At 39.8% G+C, this 14,393-nt stretch overlaps 1 protein-coding gene across 1 annotated transcript in view; it reads left to right on the plus strand.

Moving 5' to 3' along the window:
* ERC2 (ELKS/RAB6-interacting/CAST family member 2) overlaps positions 1 to 14,393 on the plus strand; it is an 832,212-nt gene that overhangs the window by 540,644 nt on the left and 277,175 nt on the right. Inside the window, exon 12 of the mRNA XM_064593283.1 lies at positions 4,061 to 4,196. Coding sequence (XP_064449353.1) covers positions 4,061 to 4,196 — 136 coding nt within the window. The remainder of the gene's footprint in view (positions 1 to 4,060; positions 4,197 to 14,393) is intronic.

Below are 14,393 nucleotides of genomic sequence, written 5' to 3' on the forward strand. Positions count from 1 at the left end.
CTTAATCTTCTTAGTTAGCTTGGAGTTCCAGAGTAAGAAAGCGCTTGATTTCTTCAACCAGTCTCCTGCTGGACAATTTGGCAGTTTTCAAATTTTCACTCTGACAGTGCCATGATGAAAATTTTGTACGTAAATATTCGTGCATATGTGCAAGCATTTTTGTGGCTACTTTCCTAGAAGTGGATTTGCTTGGGCAAAAGGTGTGGACACTTTGGTGGATACTGCCAAATTGGTTTATAATTTTGTAACCAATTTTTGTCAGTTATACTCTTTCTGACCACATATGAGAATGTTAGATTCTGGCCTTCTCTCCAACATGGACATTATGAATCTTTTAATGTTTTTGAGACCAGATAGGTAAAAAAATGGCATCTTTTTCTGCTGAGATTTAAAAAAAGGGAAGTTTTGATTTTCTCCTTTATATACAATATACACATGCACATACGTACTTCCTGCTCCACACTCCCTCCCAGCTATGTAATTCTAGAGGCCTCAAAGCCTGATACTTTCTCACCAGCGAGTTAGGGAACACTTTCTAATTTTAATTTTAATCTGATGGACTGTTCTAGTGAATAGCAGGATTCTCTCCTTTCTAACATTCATTCTTAATATAGTAGCCATCGTTGTTAATCTTGATACCTATTGGAATTTTTTGATTTAATCCAAGTTCCTTAATGATGGTTGAATTTTGAAAAGTGACATGACTTGCTTTATGGAACTGGTCAATTTAAATTGAATGATGAAAACTGACCCCAACACTGTACTCTCCAACTAACCCCCATCTGCCCTTTCTCCATAATGGCTTTCTTAAAAATTTGCATCTTGAATATATTTTCAATGGTGTTTCCCAGGAGAAAAAAGTTCACCCCAAGGAAACTTTATTTCTGAACATGAAGCAGGTCAGTTTCTGGCAGAGCTTTGGAATCTGAGTTGCCTAGTGGGTGGGAATTTGGGGAGCGAGTATCAATGATAATTGTCCTCTGACACAGTATTGCCAGAGGACTTTGCATTCTGCACCCCCAGGGGTTCTACCTTGCTGAGTTTAATACAATTGAGAGCTTTACTGAGTTTAGCCCAGTTTATTTATGCATGTGGGTTTACTACTGCAGGTGGGGGAGATGCAGGTAGTGATAGGTCACCTACAGATTTTATTCTTGGAAATACTGAAGTTATTACTAGCAAAAATCACAATGGTCATTCCTTCAAGAAGTGTCTAGTGAGCTTCTGGGTGGGGGGACTTTCTTTTCATCAGGGAATCTCATATTTTTAAATTTCATGCCTCTCTCTCTCTTCCTACCTCATAAATTGCTATTTTAGCCCTTGCTTCAGGTAGCCCTAGGGCTTCTCTGAGGGGTACCTGAGAGAGTGACTGTCTAGAGGTGAGGCTCTGCTCCCCTGTCTCCCCCACCCCTTACCTTTTTCCTACGTCTGCCAGTGCAATCCTTCTTCTCCTTTTTTGGTTTTCAAGTAAGCTTTTACTAGAAGAAAGAGTTCTGCTGCTAGAAATATATTTGAAAACCATAGCACTCCTGCAAGGGGGTGTGTATGCTTAATGGGTATCTGTTGACATTCATGTGTACAAAGACAAGATGATCGTTTTCATCATCTTGCTCTGCATCCACCTAATTGCCTAAATCCTGAGCAGTGCCATTCAAAACCCAGCTTTTCTTTTCCAATCACTAGTGTCCTACATCAGGCAGCATTTGAAGGAAAGGTTGGAGAATACGGAGATAGGCTTACATCACAATGTCCAAACTTCAGTTTTCCATTATTCTTAGCCACTCATTCGTAATTCAGAGAAGCTTTAAGGGATGCATGGATTTGAAGGTTTGTTTTTTAATTTTTGGATTGAAAAAAAAACACTGCAGTATTCCTGAAAGTAAGATCTATGTATGTTCAGACTGCCCCGAGAACTTTGTGGGAGTTCTTTATGCAAATGATATTGGCAATAATAATCTATTTTCTTTTTCAGTGGTACTTGGGGAGAAAACGTTTTAGTAGTTGGTTCTATTTAAGAGTGTGCTTCAAAATTATAGAAAGTATTTCTTTATAAAAATGTCCTCTACTTAAACAATCTCACTAATAACACTGATCTCTCCATCATATCCTATTACTGGGCATAGACTTTATTTCCTGATCTGGGAAGTGTGCTTGCCCCAGGTTAGTATGAGTTTTGGAAATACTATATCCTTGTTCAATTAGGAAGCAAGAGGTTGTTCTCAACATCTTTTTAGTAATCAAAAGATAATTTTCTTTTTTTTTTTCTTTTTTTTTTTTGAACTTTAAAGATCAGATTTATTTGGAGAAAACAAAAAAAACCCCACAACCCAAAGGATGGGATTTTACATTCAAAAGATAATTTTCTAAAAGAAGATTAGCATGTAGACTTGAGTTGGTAGTTTCAGATGTGTACGTACCATTACTGTATTGGGTAAAAACAAGGAAATGTCAGATAAAAATTATCCAATCCAAATGTTGACCAAGTAGATGGCTGTTCTCTGTCACCACAATCCTCTTAATAAGTGTCACCAGGAATAGTTAAATCACTGCTTCAGCCGGTACTGTTGAGTTTTCATAAGGACCAAAGTGTTCAGAATATTTTCATCAGCAGGATTTCTGATAGAAGATCATTCAGCTTAATAAGTTCTCTTGAAGTTCATTTTCTTGGAGTGAGAGGGAGTAGGGAAGTATATAATTTTATGAGGACTAGAAATAAAAGTTTCTTCTTGAGCGTGGCTTCCATTTGATTAGTAATTGTTTTAATTCGACATGTTTGCTGTGTATCATCTAGTTCTCATCTCGTGCACGTTTCCACAAGAGCAGTGATTCTTTCTTGCGTGCTTTGGGAGGAGTGAGGGCTCAGTGACAGAGGCTGACTTAGCAATGCCTGAGGGTGGAGGGGGGCAGGGGAGAGACCGGAAGGATCCCAAAAGATTCTGCTCTGTGGCCCTTCTCTTTTGGAATCAGTGCTCCCAGGCCCTCTGTACTGCCCTCCTGCCTCCTCACGTGTGAGATTAGATTTATACCAGCTGCCACGGACATGGTTGCCTAAATCTGTGGAATGTTTTGCTAAACGCTGCTGGTGAAATAGTCCACATTAAGCTTAGAACTCCTCCCCCCGCTCTTTTAACCCATCCTTTGTCAGTCTTTTACTCGATCATTTTATGATTTTGCACTTTGACATCCTGTAGATTCATTAAGAACTTTTATTCCAAGCACCAGTCTTTACTTAACATGATGATTAGCCAAAGTGTTATTCTGTTTGAGCTAAGTGATGACAATGTATTTGATTGGAGCCTTGTAATTGTTATTTTAAAATCAAAGTAATGGATTATGATCTCAGAATAAGAACATGATCCAAAAGAATAATAATAATTAGAAGAGCAACCACTTAGAAGAAAATGAATACCCCGTCACAGACCAGGGGCCCTGTGTTCCCTGAGTATGCCTACCTTTGCAGTCCCAGGTTCCCAGGAAGAGTGGGTTCTCTCCCCCTCGCCCTTTGCTAGCCTCACTGCAGCCTTCCAGTTCCTAGAAGTAGTTGGTCTTTTCTTGCCTTGGGAATTGCACTTACTGTTCCCTCCACTTGGGGAGCACTTCCACTGGTGATTTCTTGGCTGGCTCCTTGGAATCTTATCCACTGTCTCACCTCCTTAGGGAGGTTTCCTGGCTACTGTGCCTAAAGTCATCTTCCTACCCCATGCCTGTCCACACATGCAATGCACATCATCATTTGTCACAGCATGCGATTTATTTCCTCTCCATTAGGAAACCTAAGTTGTGTCTCTTTGGTACTGGTCCGTCTCTCCCACTGGACTTCAAGCTCCATGAGTTGGGTGAAGACTATACATGTCTCATTCACCATGGCAGCCCCTGTGCCATCCTGGCACTTGGCATTAAGTGGTGCTTAATACATACTTGTGGTTGAATGAATGGAATATTCTGAAGTTTCAAGTTTTCCTGAATCCATATCAATATATTCTATCCTTAGTACTTTTGTTATGATAACATATTATCTTCCAGTGGTTGAATTTAACCACACTCTGCTGACTTTTCTCAGGCATATGAAGGATCAGAATAAGAAGGTGGCCAACCTCAAGCACAATCAACAGTTGGAAAAGAAGAAAAATGCCCAATTACTGGAAGAAGTCCGCAGGCGAGAAGATAGCATGGCTGACAACTCACAGCATTTGCAGGTGAGCTCAGGCTTCTCCTCTTAAAACCTAAATAATTGGAGATTGACTGTCTCTGACATATACCCATTGCTGTGGAGAAATATGAACAGAAATGGGGGACTTGCCTTAGCTCTTAGTCCAGCACTAACAGTGTACTCCCAGAGAACCCAATAGGTCTTCACAACTGTGGAGCATAATTTTCAGAATTGTGCCCAAGAAGAGCTGATTATGGTGGAAACTTTAATACTGCACAATCTCTTGGTTTCTATACCTCACCTTAAAAGGTAAGAGTTGTGTTTACATAGTTGGCAAGAAACTTAAAACAGAAATGTCCTCCTTTTAGAATTATATTTCAGTGTTTTTGGCGTTAGTAGAAGGAAAATGTATGCGTATTATCACAGAAGGTATTTGAAAAAGGATGCATTAGGTTGATCTCAGTTTACAAAACTGGTTTTGTTTTGTTCAAAACTCTGAGGCTCTGAGACACATCATTATTATGTCTTCTCTGTGGAATATAGTTATCTCTGAATGGACAGCCCTATCTCAGAAACCAACTGGCTGACTGAAAACACCAATTTTTCCTCATTAACCATCCCTATTTTTGGCAAAGGAGCTCTCCCCATGTGCTCAATAAAACGTTCAAGCTATAACAGGGCATTTGCTTTGAAGTTCCTTTATTTATTCGAGTGTGCCTTTAAACAGAACAGTTCAAGTTCAACTTGGCCAGAGTTCATTTTAAATTTTGCTTATTAATTAGTGTCTTTCTCCAGTTATATATTAGGTTTCCTCCTTGGAGATAGAAGAAGTTAGATAGTTTCAATATGTACTCACAGTTCATCTTTTTAATTGACAAAAAGGGAAATAAATAATTATTCTAGAGTAGGAAATACAAGGAAATGTCTTGCACAGAGCATGGCACATGGAGGTTACTTAGTCAGTATTAGTTTATTTTTTCTCTGTGTCCTAGAGGTGCCTTAATGGTTTCAGCCAAGGCCCTTTGCATGGATGGCTGATTTGGTTAGCACAAGAGTAGCATCAAGTCCTTTGTTCAGGCTTGGGAACACCTGAGCATGGACTGGTAGCTTATTTGAATCCACAGCTTTCTCAGTGTTCATGTCCCAGGATTTGGGTCTTAGTTTTCCCACCAATCATATGAGGTATTAGATTGGAGCCTACCAACTAAGATCATGAGAACTAAAACTTGTAGAACATTTTATTGCCTTGCCAGGCATATATTCTCATTTGTTCCTCACCTCAAGGTTGGTGATTTTACATTTGGTAAAACTGGAGTCAGCCTTCAAGAAACTAATGTAGAGGAATAATCACAGTAGTAGTTATCATTTATTGAATTTTTCAGTATACTGTGCTACGTACTTTACAGCACCTTTTTTTTTTTTTAAAGATTTCATTTATTTATTTGAGAAACAGAGTAGAGTGAGTGAGAGAGAGAGAGAGAGCATGGGCAGGGGGCAGGGATGGAGAGAGAGAAGCAGACTCCCTGCTGAGCAGGGAGACTGAGGTGGGGCTTGATCCCAGGACCCCGGGATCATGACCTGAGCAGAAAGGCAGACACTTAACCAACTGAGCCACCCAGGTGCCCCAGCCCTATTTAATTCTTATATGAGCTGGGTTAGTTGGGACTCTCAGTTGCAACTGATAGGAATACAACTCAGTCTGAAGTAAGCAAAAAAGGGACTCAATTAACTGAAAAGGCCAGGGTGGACTTCAGGCCTGACTACACTCATATATTCCCACTGGCATCAGGAATCTGTCTCCATCCTACTTATAGGTGCGCTTTGCTCTTTGTTGCTTTGATTCTTAGAAGAGCTGTCCACAGTGATGCTAGCCATCACCAACCAGCAGCCAGCCTCCATTGTGAGTGCAGGCCCACTCGGAGAGGAGAAAGTTTCTTTCTTAGTGGTTCTAGCAAAAATTCAAACCTGAAAGAATGCATATATTGGCCAGGCCAGGATGTGATCACCTGGAGCCTAGGGGATAGAGGTTAGCTACACCCAAATCCTATGGGCTGACAGTGGGAACAGATGACCTCACACAAGAAAGAAAGGTGTGTGTTACTAGAAGGAATGCTGGACAGTAAAACCATAGAGATCCACTATAGCCATCAGATGGGGTAGATAAGCTGTTATCCCATTTGATATATGAGAAGAAGGAGGCCCAAAATTACTTAGCTAGTAAGTGGCAGAGCCAGGACTCAAACTTAGATCTGACCATTTTTAGATGGTGAGAGTTCAGGAAAAGAGTTTTTTTTTTTTTTTTTTTAAAGATTTTATTTATTTATTTGACAGAGAGAGAATGAGAGAGAGAGAACACATGAGAGGGGATAGGGTCAGAGGACAAAGCAGACTCCCCGCCGAGCAGGGAGCCCAATGCGGGACTCGATCTGGGGACTCCGGGATCATGACCTGAGCCGAAAGCAGTCACTTAACCAACTGAGCCACCCAGGCGCCCCTGGGAAAAGAGTTCTAAAAGAGGATGACAAGAAAACTGTGGAGTGGCAGAGAGTCTTCATGGAGTGAATGGGATTAGAGCTGATGTGGGAGGGACACGGCTAGTAGGGGAGGCACTCTAGGCAAGAGAACTGTCAGCGCAGGTATATAGAGTCTGCATAGAGCAAGGTTTGGTAGGGCACAAAACATAACAGACCGATTGATTGTTGTGTCAGTTTTCAGTGAGGTAAGTTTTAACCATCTTTCTTTAACTGACTCTGGAGCTAGAATGCCCAGGATTCATTCCAAGCTCCAGAATTTACTCGCTGAATGTCCTTGGGCAGGTGACTTATTCTTCCTCATTTCGGTTTCCTATCTATAAAATGGGAATAATAATAATCGCATCTACTCTAGAGTTGCTCTGAGGATTAAAGAGTCAATGCATATAAAGAATTTAGAATTATACTTGGCATAAGCTATGCTCACAATAAGTATTAATGATTAATTGTTTTTATGATAACAAGGAAAAGGTAAAAGGAACATTTTGTGAAGTTGTTGTCTATGATATGCATGGGCATTTATACAGTTCTACTCTGATATGCGTTGAGCATCAGACTTGCTGTCTTTTCTATATATAGTCATTTCTTTTCTAAGGACACATCTAGTTATGGAAATTAATGTCTTGTTTTGACTCATGAACTTTTGCATAGCAATATTTTCATAAGGGGCCTCTTGATAACTACCTCATAGACCTATTCATAAAAGATAGCATGGTCTGGAATTGCTTAGTTGCATTCCTGACCACCCCAAATAAAGGATAGCATTTGAAATGCAATAAAAAGTAATCACGATTAATTTTGATGAAAATGTCTCTGGTTAAGGTTAATAGAGAGTGAAACTCCCACTTTCTTGGATTGTTAAGCAGATGTACTCAGATGCCGTAATTATTGCCTTCTGAGGACAGAACTTTCCTTTCTTGGGGAATTTGATTTTTTAATATCACTGTTGTTTTAAGTATTTCCTGTTTGTGAGTTAGCTTCTTCAGCCTTTTAATAAGTGTCTGTCAACTGGGATCTAGTTTGGTTGGTTGGACAGTTGGTTGATTGGTTAGTAGTTGTGGGATTGGCACCTACTAAATTTGGTTTACTCTATACTAGTTTTTTGTAAGGGTTGGACATGCTGACTTAATGATTTTGATCAACCAAATAGATGTCATATCCAGAAAAATCTCAGAGTATTTTCTGCAACAATAATAGCTGTTGGATGAGGTTCCAAAGGAGAGATTGAAGAGATTCAGCGAGTTACGAAAATTGGAGACAAAGTTGAATGTATTCAAACCAGGACATAATAGCAACAGGAAAAAAACTGGGCTATTTCAGTCCAATCTGGATATATAGTCATGCTAAGAAACATTTCACAAGCCCAACCCTCTTTAGTTCTTAGGTTTATAGTTTTATGGCAGGAATTGCAAGCTCAGATGCCTCCAGGGTCTAGGCTATTAGCATAAATAAGAAACAGGCTTGCATGTAAGAAAAAATTATGATGTCTCATTCTTTCAGCCTGTCTTAATTTAAATTTTTGGTAGAGATGTATCAGTTAGCAGTTGCCATAATAATGCTGTGTAGCAAATCATCCCCAAACTCAGTGACTTTAAAGTATCAATAGTTACTGTCACAGATTTTTCAGATTGACCAAGTGGCTCAGCTTCTCCAGGGTGGGCTTGAATGGACATGCCTGTTTCTCACTGCAGGTCTGTGGGTGGCTGGGGTAGCTCCATTCTACATATGTTTATTCTGAGACCCAGGCTGAAGGGGGTCAGTGCCACAGGGGAAACTCTTCTGATGACAGTTAGCAGAGGCATAAGAGAGTAAGCAAAAACTCACAAAGTCTCATAAGGCCTAGACTTCAACTGACACTGTAATTTTCACCTCACCCCACTGGCCAAAGCAAGGCACATGGCTGAGCAAATAAGCAGAGATTAGGGAAGTACACTCCACCCATGAAGAGACCATTTTAAAGGGGCAGATACAAGGAAGTGTGAGGACTTGAGACCAATCATTCAAACTGTCAAAAGAGACAAGATTTGTGGAAATATTTCTCTTCATAAGAAAAAACAATAACGTAAACATAATGAAAAATTACAGCTACAGTGACCTTAGTACACAGATATGATAGAGGTTAGTAGGGACTGTGAGGAACTCAAGAGCCCATGGCTCATCAAAAGGAATTGAGACCACTAAGCTTTGACCGAATGCTGCCATAAAGGTGGGCCTAGGGTTGAGGGACCCTCTGATGGCCATAAAATATAAATTTTTATGTGAAATTTATGGATTTGGTGCATTTTTTTTTTTAAACACTCTGGGTCCAGTGAAGCACATGTGCAGATGAAATGACCGTTGGCTTGTAGCCTCTACTGTGGTCCCACTGGGATCACGTGATGTAGGTAAAGAGACTAGCACCCTGGCTAGCTCAGCTTGATCCATCCAAGAGAGAGGGCAGTTTAGTGCATTTGTCCTGAGTCCTTCTTTTTGTCTGAAAATACCTCAAATACCTTGAATTATTATTCCTCAGGGGAAGTGCCCACAATCTATAGGAATGGAGAGTGTTCTTGATTTAACTTCTTACATCATGTTTTGGAGAATTTGGCAAGGAGAGCAAGAAGGGAAAGATCAAAAACCATGGAGCTAAACTGTCCAGTTTTCAAATATTGGCCCTTGTTATTATTAGTGCAGGACTTTGAGTAAGGTAGGGAACCTCTCTGACTCACTTTAAATAAGTAAGTTATTTATTAAATAAATTAAATAAGATGAGCTTTATGAAAAGGCCTAGCACAGTACCTGATCTATGTGGGGTTCAGTTACTGGAGCTTTCCCCCAGAGAGACTGATAATGAGCATTTAACCATAGAAGATAGTGACCATTGGGAGTATCATTCAACAAATCCTTTGCAACTATTTTATACTGATGAGTAATACAGATATAGAGCACACACCAGTAAATGAAAGTTTCCAATAAAGCATTAAACAACACATTGGGCAATAAGAAGGAAAAATTAAAACATTTTTCAAGTTTATGTTGAATTGTGTGTGAAAGGTAAATGTAAAAGATCGTGATTTTTTTTTGTATAATTCTGTAGAACTGTTTCCCAGGACACAGATTATGGAGGATGATATTTATGTCTGGCCTTGGGGCTTTGGGCTTCTGTGTGTCCCATTAGAGACTGCATGGAGATTTTTCAGCAGGTGTCTTTCTGGAGATTCACACTAAATCGTCATTACCAGAATGTGATGCTTTCCCACCCCCCACCCCCAAGCTCTAGCTATTTCTTGCTGAGTAAATATGCCAATTTGAAATCCCGTTGGACATCTTTGTAGATTTTGGCTGCATTTTTCCCTGTGCAGTTATTGAGTTAATGAACTAACATTCTAAGAAATGCACAAGCCAATATTTTATGCTCTTTTTCTGTTGTATGTCTGCAGAATTCTCTTCAATTTATTGCCTGAAAACTAAAGTTCTTGTGTGCTTCCGTTTCCAAATTATAGGTTCCCAGGGAACTGTAAAGTTTCTTCTCTGCCAGTGGTTAAACCTGAGTGTGATCAGTTAGAAAGCAAATGAATGTTCCCATTTATTCTTGTCCTTTTAGTAGAGTTCTAAAAATAAGAAAAGCTAGAAAGACAATTTTATTTTTCAATTTGTGCAAGTTTGTATATCCATATCTTTTTTCCAAGGGGACTTCCTTTACTTTGCTTCTCCAATTAGAGTTGGAGTCAGCTAACCAAGGAAGTGTAACAAACAACATAAACCTCAAAAAAATGCATTGCTTTCAGCAAAACATACAGTTCATTATTAAGTTCCCAAGCATTGGTAAGTTGTTTCTTTGCAGAGGGACACATATGATCTAAGCAGCAACTTTTAAGCCTCATATCTGTATGTTCATCTCTCCAAGTCATTGAGTTAGGTTCATTTCTCTTTCGATTCCCTAACCTTAAAATTGTTACTCTAACTGTGAGCTATGTTCATGTGTTATGGTACACTTCTAAGTACTGCCATTAGAAGAAACCTGACCAACAGAGTTAAGAGATTCATCATTGTCAAAACACGTTTATTTAGTTCCTGGTTTTTCATGGCTGTTCGGTAGGCACAGTGTAGTGATTTAGGGAGGCTCCATTTCAGCCATCTTGTTCAACATATGGAAATATGGGAAAAGTCATCTGAACACAGGTTTAAAAGAAAAATCCACATTTGTTCAAATTTGCATTAAAATTTAATTTGATTTTTTTAACACTGCTAAGTGTTTTGTTTGCCTTGCAATTTATGTTGATGGGTAGAGATTGGGACGGTCCATTAAACTGTGAATAAGTTCTATTGCATTGTTGAAATGTGGACTGAGCCACATCCAACATTTCCAGACTCTGTTCATGGTTTCAGACAACAAGGAATACTCAAGTATTTGCAAGTCTGCAGAGGACACAGAACATTGGAGGGTAGGATTGAGGTTTAGTACAGAAGTGCTTTCTTTCCTTGGGGATTTATGTTGACATTTGTTTTTCTTTCACACTATAATCCCCCATGAGCCAAAGACGACTTTTGTTGTAGCAGCTCCCTATAGGCAGTCTCAGAAAATCTTATTTGACAATCAGTTCTGGTAGCCTTGAGTTGAGTCGTTACTCTTCGTAGTAACTCACAGACTGTCAGGGGTGACAAGGCACCCTGTGCAATGTATTTGGGAACTAACCATTTGTTAGAAATGTTCCAAGAAGCTAAGTGAAATCGTGTAAATAAAACTGTTGTATGTGGGTCTTTTTCTTCTTTCCTCTCAATAAAGTATTACTTGTTTTTCCAAATGTGCAGTAACTCGCATGTTTCTTCTGAGAAACATCTTCTGCTTTTTCTTGAGGATTTGTGACCTAATCCTCCACTTCATACAGCCCCTCTATACAAACACAATATATTTCTATGGAAAAGAGAGGTTTACCCTTAATCAAGTGTCGCCTAATCTACCTACTAAATTACCCCCTGGAGACAGTGTGGGGTTCATTATTCTTTTCTGAAGGGTTTTCAGGTTTCACTCCATTAGTGGCTCTTAGTCGTCAGGAAAGTGAATGTTTGTTTGTCAAAGGCTGAAGATCCTACGGAATGAAATGCAACATATTTGTCAAATGAAATCATTGTTATTATGGAAGCAGAGTCCTGAATGCTCTGGAATGACAAAGCTTGTTGGGAAATGGAGAAAGGAATCTTGCTGGAATAATATGGTAATCTCTTATTCATTTCAAAGGAGGTTCCTAAGGAGGATCAGACTATTTTTTAGATATTATTCCATTTTCTCTTTTTGGTCCCTGAAATATAAATTGATAAGGGAAAGTAAGCATGCATCCTCCTGTGCTTTAGAAGATTTAGAAGTGAGATTTAGAAGTGTCCATAGGTGTGGCTTAGCTCTAGGGAAAGAGCGGGGGCTTGCTTTGTAGAACCTGCCTTACCTCTGTTTACCATTTTTTTAAAAAGATTTTATTTATTTATTTGAGAGAGCGCACAAGCAGGGGGAATGGCAGGCAGAGGGAGAGGGAGAGGGAGAAGCAGTCTCCCTGCTGAGCATAGAGCCCCAGGTGGGTTTTGATCCCAGGACCCTGGGATCACAACCTGAGCCAAAGGCAGACGCTTAACCAACTGAGCCACCCAGGCTCCCCCTCTGTTTACCTTTAACTCTGACCTCTGGGCTTACTTTAAGGTGAGGCTTGGGCCATAAACTGGAGACATCATTTTAATATGTTTTTTTTAAAATCACTGCAGATGATCAGGTTAGTCAACAACAACATTTCAGCCAGAGCCCTGGGTGCTTCTCAAAGTGCTTCCATGGGATGATCTTTAGGCTGGAACCTCCCATTGACCTTGAGGATTGAGTAAGGCAAGTTTGTGTGTGTGTTTTTTTGTTTTTTGTTTTTATAGATGGGGAAACTGAGCCTCAGACAGTTGTTCATTGACTCATCTGCCATCAGAGGTCTCATTAAAGGCAAAGCTTTGAGGAGGTACCAGGGCATAAGAGTTTTTCCTGTGGACAGACTAAAGCTCAGCTTTTGGAAACTGAAAAAATTGCTTCCCCAGGCAAAAGTTTCTGAACCAGAAGTTGTGCTTTAAAAGCCACTGAGAAAAGAGACCTTTCGGGTGTGTGCTTGAGAGCATCTGTATGTCTTTCCATTTTGCTTAAATCTAAAGCGGTGTGGTATAATTTTCAAAGTAGATACAATGACGGTATTACTGAGGAACCCACACCTTGAAGGCAAGCGGATTGAAGGAAGAAAATAATTCTGATAGCACACCTTATTATTTTTTTTCAAAGGTAGAATTCATATGATAAACTCACACACCTGGGCCCTGGAAATCCCTAAAGGGCAGTCATGTTCAACATACGTCAAAAGAGTCAGTACAGTTAAACCAGCTCTTCCTGGCCAGGGTAATTATGGCACAATTACCCTGAGATATGGCTACCAGAGGTTAGTCAGGGGGGCCCCTGCAAATCACAGTGCATGTCACCCAACATCAATAACCTTTTTCTTTTTTTTTTTTCATCTTTTTTTTTTATTCTTATGTTAATCCCCATACATGACATCATTAGTTTTAGATGTAGTGTTCCATGATTCATTGTTTGTGCATAACACCCAGTGCTCCATGCAGAATGTGCCCTCCTCAATACCCACCACTAGGCTAACCCATCCTCCCACCCCCCTCCCTTCTAGAACCCTCCGTTTGTTTTTCAGAGTCCATCGTCTCTCATGGTTCGTCTACCCCTCCGATTTCCCCTGCTTCATTCTTCCCCTCCCGCTACCTTCTTCTTCTTCTTTTTTTTTTCTTAACATATATTGCATTATTTGTTTCAGAGGTACAAATCTGAGATTCAACAGTCTTACACAATTCACAGCGCTCACCATAGCACATACCCTCCCCAGTGTCTATCACCCAGTCACCCCATCCCTCCCACCCCACCCCCCACTCCAGCAACCCTCAGTTTGGTTCCTGAGATTAAGAATTCCTCATATCAGTGAGATCATATGATACATGTCTTTCTCTGTTTGACTTATTTCACTCAACATAATACCCTCCAGTTCCATCCACGTCATTGCAAATGGCAAGATCTCATTCCTTTTGATGGCTGCATAATATTCCATTGTATATATATATATATATATACCACATCTTCTTTATCCAGTCATCTGTCGATGGACATCTTGGCTCTTTCCACAGTTTGGCTATTGTGGACATTGCTGCTATAACCATTGGGGTGCACGTACCCTCTCGGATCCCTACTTTTGTATCTTTGGGGTAAATACCCAGTAGTGCAATTGCTGGATCATATGGTAGCTCTATTTTCAACTTTTTGAGGAACCTCCATACTGCAATAACCTCTTTCTAATAGATGTTGGTATTTCAGCATGTCTCTATCCATACTGCAATAACCTCTTTCTAATAGATGTTGGTATTTCAACATGTCTCTATGCAAGGCAGAGACCTGGGCATGGTTAATTTTTTAAAAATGTTAACTTTGACTTATGACTTGTCCAGAGCATTGTTGAGCTGTATATTCAAACACTCCAGATTAAGGAAATGACAATCAATGACATGGGCAATGATTTAGATGGAAATCTTGCAAAAGGAAAATACAACTATAAAATCTGTTCCTAGTCATTTAATAGTCTCTCCTGTAATACACATTTGGGAAGTTGGTAATTTGAATTTATGACACTTTTAATTTCTTCTCTGGTATTACACTTTCCCTC

The sequence above is a fragment of the Mirounga angustirostris genome, unplaced genomic scaffold, assembly GCF_029215605.1.
Source record: "Mirounga angustirostris isolate CCGP_5_RB_7025 unplaced genomic scaffold, mMirAng1.0.hap1 SCAF_1, whole genome shotgun sequence".
In the NCBI taxonomy this organism is placed as follows: Eukaryota; Metazoa; Chordata; class Mammalia; order Carnivora; family Phocidae; genus Mirounga; species Mirounga angustirostris.